This window comes from Cheilinus undulatus, linkage group 16 (genome assembly GCF_018320785.1).
Source record: "Cheilinus undulatus linkage group 16, ASM1832078v1, whole genome shotgun sequence".
Lineage (NCBI taxonomy): Eukaryota > Metazoa > Chordata > Actinopteri > Labriformes > Labridae > Cheilinus > Cheilinus undulatus.
The window spans coordinates 39,882,998-39,897,745 of record NC_054880.1 but is presented as its reverse complement, the minus strand read 5'-3'; the positions used below and the strand labels follow the sequence as shown (position 1 = coordinate 39,897,745).

The 14,748-nt window shown below is 38.8% G+C and overlaps 1 protein-coding gene across 1 annotated transcript; it reads right to left on the bottom strand.

Annotated features, from left to right (window-relative positions):
* Positions 1-168: 168 nt before the first annotated feature.
* On the bottom strand, positions 169-13,460 carry LOC121523170 (gasdermin-E-like). Its single transcript, XM_041807941.1, has 10 exons — positions 13,210-13,460; positions 9,791-10,029; positions 9,521-9,713; positions 6,754-6,931; positions 6,444-6,564; positions 5,816-5,962; positions 2,151-2,272; positions 1,811-1,979; positions 1,631-1,701; positions 169-1,222 (listed from the first exon to the last, which is right to left on the bottom strand). The coding sequence occupies exons 2-10, from the start codon at positions 9,999-10,001 to the stop codon at positions 986-988; spliced, it is 1,449 nt and encodes a 482-aa protein (XP_041663875.1). The 5' UTR covers positions 10,002-10,029; positions 13,210-13,460; the 3' UTR covers positions 169-985.
* Positions 13,461-14,748: the final 1,288 nt, after the last annotated feature.

The following is a 14,748-nucleotide window of genomic DNA, read 5'->3' as shown; positions in this document are numbered from 1 at the left end:
CATGAAGAATGACCACTAAGACGTACCAACATGCAGTAAAGAAAAGCTTTAGCTGTCATTTCCATAAGACACTTAGACTTACATGAAACAATGACAGACATATAAGGAATTGTTTTTCAGAGTATATGAATTAAATAAAGAAAAAATGTTTCCAGACAACAATAAATATAAAGTTAACAAAGAGTTTACTGAAAGTGGTATACAAAGGTAGCTTTATAAAACTTTATAGCTCTTGTAAACATGCTTTAAACACTAAAACATAAATTGTAACATTAAGCTTTTATTGTATAGCATCCCATTATTCAGGCAATGCCTAACGTACAGTTTCTTCATAAATAAATCTAGAAAAAGATGCCTAAAGGTTTCATTTAAGAGTGATAGCAGCACAAAATCTTGATTCAATATGTTAAAAGTTGGGTACATAAACAATAATAGCATACAATTTTTAACAACATTATCATAGTTGTGTTTTCATTGGCATTATGACAAAACATTATTATTTTTAAACCATGATTCCACTACCAAGAATATTTCTTCAGCTAGGAAATAAGGCCTATTTCAGCTCAATCACAGTGTGCTTTCAGTTGATGCAATCATGGAATTTTTTCATTAAAATGAATAAAAAGATGATAAAAGTGGATTTATACAGAACACTGTAAGGCTGGTGCACTATAAATTACCTAACTTCTTTATGGCTTTACGTCAGAGCTACACCAATTCACAAGAAACAATCAGATAAAGTATATGTATATATATTTCTTTCTTTTTACAAAAATATGTAGTCTTTGCTAAGTAATAAAAACATATATAAGGAAGGCACATTTAGATCATATCTGTATGATATAAAACTAACAACAATAAAATGATTATAAAATGTTATTTAAGAGGCTATAATAAACTTAGTCCTTACAAATATTAAACAAAGAAAGAAAAAGAACAAAATACAATGTTTTCATAGAGAATATGTCTTCACACATGCACGCCTCTACATCTCTAACCCCTTACACAGCGAAGCCAGCCCCTGTATGCTGAGACAGAGGACCACTGGGAGAACTCCTGCTTTGTTTCCCGTCTCTGTCCACAGCGTGTTTGCGTCTCTCTTCAAGGTCACTTTGATGGAGCGGAGCAGCTGGTCGGCCTGCTGGAAGGCCTGGTTGTCCTGCAGCAGGACTGGCAGGCACTGGATGGAGAGAGGCTCATGACTCTCCTTCAACCTGGTCACCTGGGGAGATAAAAAGAGAGATGGATCAATAAAAAGGTGGCTCTATTGGAAAGTCATTGATTAGAGGAGTTGATTATACCTTTCTTAAACATGAGTTGGACATTTTGAACAATGATTATCAATTCTTAAAGATGGAAATGAGATTTTAACACTTCTTTCACACCTGTGCATTCGATATGTAGCTACAGCCTGCAGCACCGATGGCCAAGCAGTTAGATTACCTAACTCTCCTTCTTATTTCCTATTCCATCTAATGTCCTGTATTTCAATCAGAGGCATAAAAGTATGATAGTTTTGCTGTCTTTTGAATACATATAAGAACATAATTTTCTTAAACAGCTAACAGTTTTAGCACAAACAGATTCAAAGACTTAAGTCTTGAATTTCTTGATTAGTAAATGGACTGACCAGGGTTTTGAAGGCCTCCAGAAAATCTGGACTGCTTTCACTGAGGAGGTTCAGGGTCTCATCAGGCAACTCTAAAAAGACAGAACACAAAGATTACTCTGCTGTTAAGCCATTTCTCATGTGCTAAATTTATTTCCCTTCAGGCCTGTGGAGTCTTTAGTCTGGAGTTTAAATCCTCACCTTCCATGGCACTGACCAGCAGGTGAACTGAATTCAGGTGAGCAGGGATACCTGCCTGGCTGTCCTCAGAGTAACCATCCAATATGGCGGACAAAGTTTTTCTCTGACTGTCCGGCAGATCTTCATCTTTGGCTGTAATGAGTGTTTCACCAAAACACAGGTTCTCCAGCTAAAAGACAGAGAAGAATAGAGAGAATAGGGCCTTTGTTGAGTTTTTGGATTTAATAAACTGCCGCTCCAGGATACTGTGTCTGTTTTGCGTAAGCTGCTTGTTACACAATCATCTTTATTTAGTGGCCAACACAAACCCAGGGTGTACTGATGTCACTGTTTCACTCACCACACGCTGCAGGTATGACAGAGCCCCTCGGTCCCTCAGAGTCTCCTGAAGTCTCTTGAAGAAGGCAGATCGAACAGACTGGGGAAGCTCTGCTAGAAGGGAAAAATCCATCTCATGTGAACCTGTAAGAAAAAGGAATACTCTGTCGGAAAAAGAAGCCACACCAACAAAATATAGCTTGTATTTCCTTCACTCACCCACCTTTATTAAGACTGATGAGACCAAGAAGAGAACCTCACTGATAATTATTTGTAGTTACCCATGATAATCATTACCCTAAAATAAACAAATGCAATATTTGTACGCATATCTGTTGAAATCAGCCCATAAAATATCTGCACAATTTGTTTGAGCTTATCATTTCCTATAAACAGTTTTCTGTTGTCTTATTACTTAAAAAAATCACGAGTTCATTGTGCAACTCACAGTGTTTTGGTGTTGCTTGTTATCAAATAGTTAGGTGACGTAAGTGTTCAGATAAAAATTAGCTGTTGGTCATGAGTGTTGCACAGTTTTACTTTCATACAGTCTTACTTCTCCCAAGATTGAGTAAGGATAAAATAATCAGTATCATGGTGAGTTGGGATCAGTTCCACTATCAGATGCCGATGACGTGACTCAAAAACATTTGAAAAGTGCACAGTTAGAGATGATTGTGCACTATCTGGGGGGCGGGGGGGTTCTTTTGATTTCTAGGGTTTTTTTTAAATGTAGAAGTAGAAACAGATGTCATGCATCCCGAGCATCTGTTTGACGTACATCCTCAAAAATTAATGTGACACAGACGCAAGATGCTGTGTACACATGACTGGTTGAGGTAATGTAGAGAAGGAGGTGTGACAGTCAAAAAGCAAAGAAAACAATGACTGAAAATTTTAGAGACAAACTAACCAAGTCCACGATTCTCCACACCTTTATGGTAAATGGATGACTTATCTAGTCGTCTGACAACTCAAAGCACCTTTACACCATTGGTCACACTAACCCATTCTACATCCATAACAATGGCAAAAAGGCTGCTATGCTGAGTGGATGTCAGGTCCATCCAATTCAAATGCACGCATACGCATGTAGAAGCCAGGGATTGAACCCAAAGCCTTCCAGTTGTGAGACATCCGACTCTTCCCAGTGAGCCACAGTCGACTCAATGTGTTATTATCAATGGCCACTTTTCTAGCTGGCAAAGATACAATATACACAAAGGCATTTGGCCACTTGACCACTACACTGACAGGGACTGTAATGAAATTTGTACTCTTTCATTCTGTACAGTTTTCATAAGATCAGGCATTGATGTTGGACAAGAAGGCCTGGCTTGCAGTCTCCATTCCAGTTCATCCCAGAGGTGCTCAATGGGGTTGAGGTCAGGGCACTGTGTTGGCACAACAACCCATCAAACCACGTCTTTATAGTCCTTGATTTGTGCACAGGGACACAATCATGTTGGGGCCTTCCCCAAACTGTTGCCACAAAGCTGGAAGCACAGCATCATCCAAAATGTCTTGGTATGCTGAGGCATTAAAACTGGCCTTCACTTGAGATAAGGGGCCTAGTCCAAACCATGAAAAACAGCCCCATTATACCATCATCCCTTCTCCACCAAACTTCACAGTTGGAACAGTGCAGTCAGGCAGGTAATGTTCTCCCAGCATCCACCAAACTACAGTCCAGCGTCAGTGTGCTTTACACCACTCCAGCTGACGCTTGGCATTGGACTTGGTGATGTGCAGCCATTAGGGGTGTAACAGTACAGAAAAATTTCGGTTCAGTACGTACCTCGGTTTTGAAGTCACGAATCGGTACGTTTTCGGTACGGTGATGGAAGCGGATAAATAAAATTTAATTTTAATTTTTAAATTAAATTGTATTTAAATAAATAGGCTAAATAAATTACATTTAAATTATAAATAATGCTGCAACTTCCCTTCAAAAGTTCTTCAGTGATTAAAAATATTAATAAATAAATACATTTTTGAATAACTAGGTTATTTTCATTGATATATCGACATATTTAGACCCATTCTTTAAACACAAAAATTTCCCAGCCAACTTGAACGTCTCATCACACAACCGCAAGTTAGCTTGGCAAGTGTGCAAATGAGCGTCTTTTTTGCCGATTTCTAAGAAGTTAATATGATTCACAGAGCCAGAGAACCATTACTATAGGGGGGATTTAAATGAAGCTGGTGGCTCTTCTGGATTGTGTATTTGATGAGTTTGATGAGGGAAAGCAAAAGTTCCATCTGCTAACATAGCGTTAGCTGGTGCAGCTGGTTTAACGGTCCCCACAGATCTAGAAACAGCTTGCACCGACAACTAAAGGAAACGAACCTATTACTAAGACTATAGGAATTATAGCAATGGGCGAATTTGCCAAAATGTTGAAGTATAGCCTTTAAATGTAAAGGTGAGTTAGACGTTCTTGCATTTTCAAGTCATTTGGAAATCTAAGAGCATCACAAGGTGGGGTTTTTTCAAGGTTTACAAGAGTTTTCTTTAATGTTGTAAAAAAGATTCAAGATTTTGGGCAGAAGAACTTCATTACCTTGAATTTCCCTCTGGATTACCAAAGTATCTATCTATTAACTGTATAATAGTAAATATTTACAAAAACGTAAGTGTGTAGGTTTGAATGAAAAGCACTACTGTATGTGGCGAACTTCTCAATGGTTCATCAATAGTGCTGTTTTTCTTTATGAATGACAGGAACTTATAATAGTTCCATGAATAAGTTTGCATATTTCACTTCCTAAAAAAAACAGAAGAGAAATACAGGGTATTAATAATAGCTGAATAACTGAATTTCATCTTCTGCATGTGTAACCTGCTAACTCAGGGCTGTCAAACTAAACCACAGCAGGGGCCAAATTCTGAATCAGGTCTAACCTGAGAGCTGAACAGGGCCAACGTTTAACCATGAACTCTCTATTTTTACCAGTAATAAAATATGGGAAATAACAAAGCACTGATGATGAATGATTCTGAGATTTTAAAAAGTCAAAATAATAAGTTTTAAAGGCTCAAAATCTGAGAAAAAAGTTCAAATAATGTTCCTAAAAGGCACATATATGGAATAGAAAGTCACAATCTTGTTTTAAAGGCCAAAATATGAGATAAAATTTGTAATCATAATTTAAAAAAGTCAAAATAAGGTTAAAATTTTAAATTGTGAGTCTAAAAGTTCAAAATATGGGATTAAAATTTAAAGTTAGGAGTAGAAAAGGTAAAAACATTAAATAAAATTTTAAATAATTTGCTAAAAAGGTCAAAACATGACTGAATTAAAACTGTGAACCTTAAAGAGCAAAATTTTAGATGAAAAGTTAAAATCATAAGTTTAAGTTTTAACTGTCAAATTGAAAATATGACATGAAAACACAAATTCTTTTCCAACATTCCCGACTTTTATCAAATTATGTTAAGCTTTAATTTTTCAAATTTTTATGACTTAAGAATATTTTAAATTATCAAGGTAAAGCTGACATTTTATACTGAAGGAATCTTCAGACCTCTTACAGATGTCAGAGTTATAATTAAGTTACAGTTATAATAAAAATATGTTATAACCTTGCAGGCCAGGTATAACTGGACTACGGGCCGGATTAGGCCTCCAGGCTTTGAGTTTGACACCCCTGTGCTGTACATGTGAGTGAAGCCACACAAACCATTTTGGGATGCACTTGAAGGTTCTGTTTCTGGAGCTTTCTGCCCATTGTGCTTTCCATCAACTGTGTCCAAGAAATCATGAGACGGCTGCGTAACAGGGGAATCTGCCTCAATGCCTCCATTTGTTCCAGGTCGTAGACAAATATCTGAAAATACACACAACACACACACACAGGAGGAAATCACTGTTAAAAAGGTGAAAATACACCCATAGAAACATTGGAGCCACTTCTCTTTTCAGAGCATTTTTTATGTTACAGTGGTTATCTGCTATGTTTATCATTGAGATATTCAGTTATTTTTTAGTTGCACAATATTCAAGATGCAAAGCTGCAACATAGAATTTTTTTATGGAGTATCTGACATCAATGAAAACAGCCACAAATGAAGAAGTAACATTTTGATTCACAAATTCCTCTCTAGATACTTCTGTACATATAAATCCATGTTTTCCACTCTGTAACACGCAGACAGGTACAAGAGTACAAGAATATTACAGTTGAGCAAAAGTTGCTTTGGTTGAATTTTGCCTATGTAAATATAAACTCAGTGGTGTTTAAAGTTACTCTAGTAAAAGTAAAAGGTAATCTAATTAAAGTCTTCTCATTGTACTCAATATGCACTCACCATAGTCTCCATTTTTCTTTATCTTCAGCTCAAGGACGCTGTAGGCAACGACGGTACCAGAGGGAATTTCCAAAGAAACATCACTGTCTGCTTCAATCTTGCTGCTTTCCTTCAAACAAGCCTAAACAGACAAATAAATACAAACATCTTAAAACAAAGTCAGCAGAAATACCTTTAACAACAATCTGATATTTGCAGTGATCTTAAGAATATTCTTTCAGAAATCCCTAAAGCTGACCAGTAACTTCACGGCTAATAACAGATCAAATAACGAAGCAAGCTAATATCTATATCAAATCAAGCCCTCCACCTTAATAGAGCCTCCCAGCATGCCCATGAGCCCGAGCAGCCCCTGAAAGATGCACTGCTCCTTTTTGGTCTGGGTGACGGAGCAGGAGTCAGTGGTGAAGATCCGCTCCTTCAGGACTGTAAGCACCTCAGCTCTCTTCTCCATCTGCTGAACCAGCACATGATTCATGTCCACCATCCTGATGCAACGAAAAACACAGCTGTGAGGTTATATATACTTGTAGCTATAATATAAAATTATATATCACAATTATCATGATCTGAAATAACACAGTTAGCAGTATTACTGTGGGATAGTTAAAATTTGGTGGAAATCTACAAAAAAATCCCCCAATCAGAGTTTTTTTTGTTCTCAAGCAGACAGTTGAAGGTAGCCTTCTGCATTTCGGCTGTAACAGAAACCAGTAATTGTATTTTGGGTTCCATTAAAATTCATTCATCTCTACTTGGTGCTCTGAGTTAATTTTCGTCTCCTAGGTGCATTCAGAAAATGAGTGGAAGTGAGAAAAACTAACCTGGCATACCAGATAGACTGTTTTTATAAACCCATTGCATGGATATATTTCACATTCACCTGCGAGGCCCCCCAAAAATTGTGCTTGGGAAGGGCGGGACAGTTTTAAAAATTCTCAGCAGGTGATTGGACGAACGTCCTGTCTCACATGCGCAGCTCCAGTATTAACCTGAGCTGTATAGCTGTAGGTGTCGGTGGTTAAAATTCATGTCAAAACATATTGGGAGACATGAAAAACACCTCTGCCAAGAGAAGATTTCAGTGTGGCTCTTTCCTTTTGTTATAATAAAGAAATGTGATAGAGATCTGATTAAACTGTTGCTTTTCTACAAGTACATCTGAGCTGATGGCTACAGCAGTAGCAGTCATTGTACACACTCCGCTTTAAACTATCGTAAACTCGAGCTGGACCGTGCCAAAGCAGGTTGGCAGAAGACTTGAATGTTTTTGCACAGTTTAATGCACTCAAGTTTTTGTGGCAGCAGAGATTTTATGCACATTATGCGAACATTCAAGTGACATGTTTCTTCTTCTTAAGCCTCTTCAATAAAGCAGTTAATAACAAATTTGCAATATGAGCACAAATAAATGCAATTAGATTATTTTTTTAATCATTCCGCTGTTATTCATTCGATCAAATACTGATAAAGTCTAGCATTAGTTCATGGAAGTCATACCCCAGCCACAAGCAGCTGATAGCCAGCTGATACCAATTATTGCCTCCCAGCTCCCACAGCCATCATCTTTCTCTCAACACAGCTGTCCATTTAAATGACATACTTCTTCCTAACCCCTGCTTGCGTCAATGCAGATGCACCACGCTGCCGCTGCAGCTGGCAAAGCTTCACCTCCCCCGCCCCAGCTGCCTCCTTTATAGCTTGAAGCTTGTTTCATCCTCATATTCAGATTCATGGATTAATATCTTCTGTCATAAATGTTTCTATCCATATAGGGATTTTACAGCTATGCACTCCCTGGACAGTCAAAGCATTCTGCCTGACTAACCCAGGGAGCATCTTTTGAGCAGAGTCTAAGTAAGACTGTGGATCCATTTTGTAATAACATGTCTGAATGTATGATGAGAGTATTCCTGACTGAATGCAAGTCATAATATAGGATGACTTATTGCTTGAATTTGTTCGAAAATACACAAGATGAGGAACCTAATAATAATTGCAATTCAAATTGTAATATGAGAAAAAATATGTGATTAGATTATTTTTGCAAATTGTTCAGCCCTAGTTGTACTAAAACTTCCACTGTACCTATGGTTCTCAAATGGTGAGGCAAGGCAAAGTCATGAGGCAAGTTCAGGTGTGTCTTGGGAGTTTGTATGAGATGTCATTACTTGTGGTGAAACGGTCATTGTATTTGTCCCTTACCATGACGGTTCGGGGGTCATGTAGTCACAGGACTTGTACATCCCAACCATTAAAAAGAGCAAATAAATGTGACAGGTATTTTGCCATGGCAGTGGCATGGCATGGTGACCTGCCAGCTCCTTCTCCTTGTCCTCACCTTCGCACTGTTTTCAAAAAGCCTCTGGATGCAAAAAGCTATTATTTGACCCTCTCTGATGCTGATACACCTTAAAGGATTTGCAAAGACCTGGAGAAGTAGAAAACAGTGGATACAGGCATGTATTTAAGCCCATGTTTACATGAGCTAGTGTGTGGTCTGTGACTGAGATACATGAGTCAGGATTTTGCACGAGTAACCATTACCTCACTGGCTTTTATAAACAATTATGTTACAGCACACTTCATTAACCATAAATATGATAGATTTCTATCAAATCAAATAAATCAGGAGATATTAGGTTGTTTATTTCTGTTTGGCTTTTAAATTTTGCATGTTTTTTATTTTCCTCTTTTTGTCTCATGTTTAATACATCACAGGCTGTACCCACTATCACTGATAATTCTACATAAGAGATGAAGCAAAGTATAAGCTGCACTGTTAGTTAAAAAAACAACAGTAGTAGGAATGATTGAGGGAAATCCAGAATTATAAACCTGGGACTTTATGTTCCTTTTTTATCAATGAACCGAACCCTTACAAAAACATGACCCATAACCAAGGTAAAGCTAACTGTCACCTCTGAACCATTACACCCCTTGTTATTACTACAACTATCTTGAGATTCGATCTGTGTTAAACTGGTCTAACTACATTCATAAAGAATTCATCTCTTATTAATGCAGTCATCCCCCTGTCACCTTATGCAATAGTTTAAAGAGGAATAATTTTGTACCTGTTTCTGGAGTCTCTTAGCAGCTTAATCACATCCAGTTCCTCTTTCTTTAGCTTGCCAAAACATGACTGGAGGTGGGAAGAGCCGCGCCCCTCCAGTGTGACGCTAACAGAAGCGGCCTCGGTGTCCAGCCTCCCGGAGAGTTCGTCCCCATACGTCCCCCTGTAGGTCAGGAAAGGTTTCTCCTTCACTTCTGTAAACAGACATCTTATCAGAAAATGTGCCTTCCTTCTTGGGTTTGATTACATTTTAATGTGCACACCTCCATACCAGGGATGAGCGTCGCGTCCCCCTGCAACAAGTCGCTGAGGGTGAAGTCTGTTGGTTGGTATTTGGGCCTCTGCCAGAACCAGTAGCGGTTGCGCTTCACAACAAGCGCCATGGGAACCAGCTTGTGTGAGTCATTCACTCTGGACACATGGATGAGGCTTCCTTCAGGGTCAATCTGACGGACAAAGTTGGCGGTGGCTGTGGAAAACATGGCTTTAGCAGAAGCGGACTGCAGACAGCTGCAAAAGAGAAAAATTAAAGGCTTTAATCTGACGTTCTTAAATGCAACGGGAGCAAAAAACCAGAGCGCTGATGTGCTTTAACTTTAACTATGTCATCACTAAGGGTGATTTCTATTCAACACTAAGTAGTCTCCCTAGCTTTACCCCCACCAGGTTTGTGTACTTTAATAGACTGGTGTGTGGGTTTTTGTAGTAGTATGTAACCTTACACTACTCAGGGTGACAGTGACAGTAACTCAGAGGGCATAAAGGAAGTTCCCTTACACGTGGTTGACATCGTGCGACCACAATATGCAGGCATATACACACAGCACACTTCAGCTCATTAATCCTGCCGGCTCAGCTTTCATAGCTTAAATATTTAAAGTAATCAGGCGTTAAAGGGGATTTGTGCTGTGAGGGAAAAGAAAGGGGAAGGATGGAGGAACGTTTGAGCCCATATTTGTTTGAGGTACGTCCAAACAAATGGTCGGAGCGTTGGCAGGAGGTCAGGGGAAGAAGAAGTCAGTTAGGGTGAACACACGGGAGAGAGCGGAGATCTCTGAAGGTTTTTCCGTAATAAAATCAAGAACGCTACCTTGTTTGCATAAATGCAGTCCGTCTTTGGCTTGACATGGTTTCCATGTTGAGTCATTTGGTTTGCATTATTGAAGAGTTAGGGTTACGTCACTGGGGACTTTTCTGTACACTAAACTCCAAACCTGAATGCCAAAAGCTGAAACATACCCTGTCTAAATATTTCATGTTTTCTTCTTTCAATACTTGACGATCCACATAACAAAAGCCTCTTAGATTTTTAGTTTCCTTTATTCATTTTTACCAAGAACCAGACTCATATAGTAGATGCTATTTGTAAGCAAGTTTATTAGGGTAATATAAGGTGCCTTTTTTCAATAAGAGTACATTCGTAAGTAGTTGAAGTTGCCTGGTTAAGATTGCATTAAGTTATCCCTGTACTATAATGTATAGCTTATTATAGGTGCTCCTTAAATGTAGTGTCATTGATTAAAATATGACTAAAGTTTTTCCATATTAAAGACAAAACAATAACAAGCTTAAAACAGGTCTTCACTGTATCTGTGACGTGTCAAACCACAGGCAGTGATGAAGTGAGAGAGCAGGAGGCACTTGTGCACGTGTGCATTTCTGTGTGAAGCAGTGTGGCAGAGAGAGCACGAGCTGTTAGGCAGGTTGAATCTGTAGCTCTTCTTTGTATACTAGGGGTAAAATTGGCATCAAATGAAACCAAAATGTTTTTTTTTTTTTTAAAAAAAACCCAGCTCTGCATGCTGCTAGAATTTAGTCTCATAATATTGGCTGCAGCTGCAGGACAGTCATCTTCGTCATCTTTCCCCATCTTTCATGGTAAATGCACCCAAACTCTGCTGAAGCCAGCAGGATAGAACTTAATTTACGAGAGTTGCACTGACTGTTAACTCAGGCCAATGCCGCTGTCTGTATCAGTTTAGATCAGGCCTACTCAATTAGCGGCCCGGGGGGCCACATGTGGCCCAGAACCAACCCCCAAGTGGCCCAACCTGTGGTCATGCCAGAGATGCAGAGCGTAACCTATTTCGCAAGTTTTCATAAATTCCCACAGTATTTCAGAACGTGAATACAACACTTCCCATAGCCTAACAACAGTCTACCTACAATGCACTGCGTTGTTTTCAAGCATGGCTAGCATGCTGACAAAAGTAGCCCCAAAATACCACGTATAAAACATGTCCTTTTAAACTGTAGCTACAACTGTGCAAATTTAGGTTTTATGCACTTTAAGATATGCCTGGGTAAGATGTGACCAAATTATTATTCACAGAATTTTATTTTATTTTTATTCAAGTGAAAAAAACATTCTTATTACCTCAGGTTATGTTCAAATACAGCTCTGTCATTGTGTTTTAATGAACTGTTTGATGTGCTTTTGTCAGGTTGCCAAATTTAAAAGGAAGGCAATAAATAAAAAGCACATTTTTTTCATCAAACTGATCTGTATTGGTTCCAAATCTGACATTACCAGCTGCTTACTGGGCGCCAAACATGTCTGGCCTGGCAACATTTCTTGATTTTAAAATTTGGCCCAGTTGAAACTGTAATAGAATAGCCATGGTTTAGATCATTGTTTCCCAAGCTGGGGTCTGGGACCTCCCAGGGGGGCACAAAAGATCTTAGGGGGGGTGCAAGGCTTTGTCTCCTCTGAGGCTGCCAAAATTAGATTTGTAAATATTGACTAAAACCATGATAAAGCAGTTAGTTGACAAAATACCAGAGATATCAGCACTCCAGTGTTCTGTTGCGTATGACAGCTGTTTTGTGATTTGACATTACATCATTCTCTCTCTATGTGCTGCTGTGTAGTTAACAGAGGTGGAAAAATATAGGAGTACTGGACTCCAGTAGTACAGTTACTCTGGTTAAGACTTACTTAAGTAGAAGTAAAAGTACTGATTTCAAAATGCACTTAAAATAAAAGTAAGCCCCACCAAAAAAAAAAACAAAAAAAAAAAACTACTCAATCACGGTTATTCGAGTAGATGTAATTTCCACCCCTAACTAACTTTAGACTACATCCCAACTGGTTAAAATTACTAAAATGGGACTAAAACTAACTACCAAAAGATTACGACTAAAGTACCTCATAAAGTTAAATAGCCTACCTTTAAGCTGATGTAAGACACTGTAAGTAAATGTTGAGTGTGGTCCACAGCTGCAGTAGTTCAAAGAAAACTCCAGTGAACTGCCTATTTCCATGAAAAAATGTGCCAGTATAAACACTTCATTAAGAAAATGTCACTCGGTTATCGCCCACTACATTCCTGTCGCGTGTGCACAAGTTAAACACAGCCACACACAATTGCACGTGTGCCAGCGCGCGTGTCTATTTCCCGGCAGTCCACTTTTCCTAATGTATCCCATGGATAATGTATCCAGGCTGAGCAGCGCGCGCTCGCACACTCGGTGAGCTCAGCTGTGCTCGAGCCTTGGGAACGCATGACTCGGATTATAAAGGTAAAAATCAGTTAAACTCACCAGAAAACAGCATTTTCTGGCTAGAAAGCCACACTGAAACATCATTACAAGTTTCTCAAGTAGACTAGGATTACAACTGAGCCATTTCTCCGTTAAATGCTTCTCAGAATCATTCATAAATGTCCTCATGTAAAGTTTTTAGCTTACCTCAAAGTAGCTTAAAACGGAGTCAGGTCTTTGCGTGATGGAAATCTTGTTGTCACTCCTGGAATGTCACTGATGTTCTGCGTCAAAGTCTCCAAACGCGTTCTAAAGTATTCCTTCCTACAGTGACCCCTCCCACGCGTTTTCACCAATAAATATATTCCGACGTAATGAGAAAAATAATGTCTGATAGCAGCAGTGTTGTTAGAGCTGTGGCCGAATGGAGAGAGAAAGTTTGACTGCACCGTTATCCACTACCTCACGGCGCAGGACAGAGACCGCCTCCCCTCCCACTCTCACTGGAGAGTTAATGATGTTCATGTGAACTCTGGTGTACGTGCACTTGCGTTTATGTGTGTGTTCACGCGCGCGTAGAAGTGCTTGTGTTTCTCAAGACATGAGCAGACTTGCCTCTTTGAATTTTCTTCTTTTTTTTTTTTTTTTTTTTTTTTTTTTTTTAGTTTTTGACAAAAAATGAGAATGAAAATGCTTTTAGTGGGTCAACTTGATTCATTTCATCCATCATGGTACTCAATCTGCTAAATAGTGATGCTTTGAAACCAGCACAGGTGGCTTTCACCTGAAACAACATCCTGTCTGAAGCAAAGCTCAGACTGTGTGGTATGTTGAGTATCAATGAGAAAAATCACATTTTAAAGAATTTCTTTATCACAAGGATTCAAAGTGGTTTAAAATCAGTCAAATAGCCCAAACATAAAGTAAATCCGCATATCTTCACTTCCCATGGAGTAGTGCCAGCCAGATGATTAAGCTGAGTGTGGCACATGTTGGCTTTACTTTTAAAAGCCTTATTAAAAGAAGCTACTGTGTGGTATTTCTTGAAATAGGTCACGCTGAAAATCTCATTCGAGTGAAAGGAAGCCACATTTTGGGTTGCGGATCCTCACTGGTGCACAGCAGGGGTAAGGTCAAATTCTGTAAAGACTGTCAGATATGTGGAAAAAAAGAAAAAAAAGGGTGTTATTTGTGAAGCCACATGCTTTCAAGCATGATAAGTACTTGAGTTTGCAAATGCTAGCAGGGAGTTGTCGCTCAGATGTAAAGATAACGGCCCTCTGTCCCTCTGAGGAATGGAAAGATAAACAAACACAGTCACATCTGGAGAAAGACCCAGAGCTGCTTGAGACTCTGGAGGAGATTTACTTCTTATTTATTTATTCGCAGGTTAAAATGCAAAACGTGGGCTATATCAGCAAACTGTGCAAAAATACAAAGTAACAAAGATTAACCATTTAAATAACTGTTATGTTATTATCATTACTTATTATCAATTATTTAGTGATGTTAAAATGATTGGATACAGCCAACAGAAAATCATGGTCATACCTTAAGTTAGGTGGAATATTTTAATGGCATTGTCAATCTGTGTGCTGAAATAAAGCCCACAAATAACCACACCACTTGCTGCATGCCTTTCCAGGTTTGTTATCAGTGGTTTCATCTACCCCTTTGAAATGAGTCTTATCTGGCAGTCAAGGTTGCCAGGTCTGGGTGACAAATATTGCCCAATGGTTGATAAAA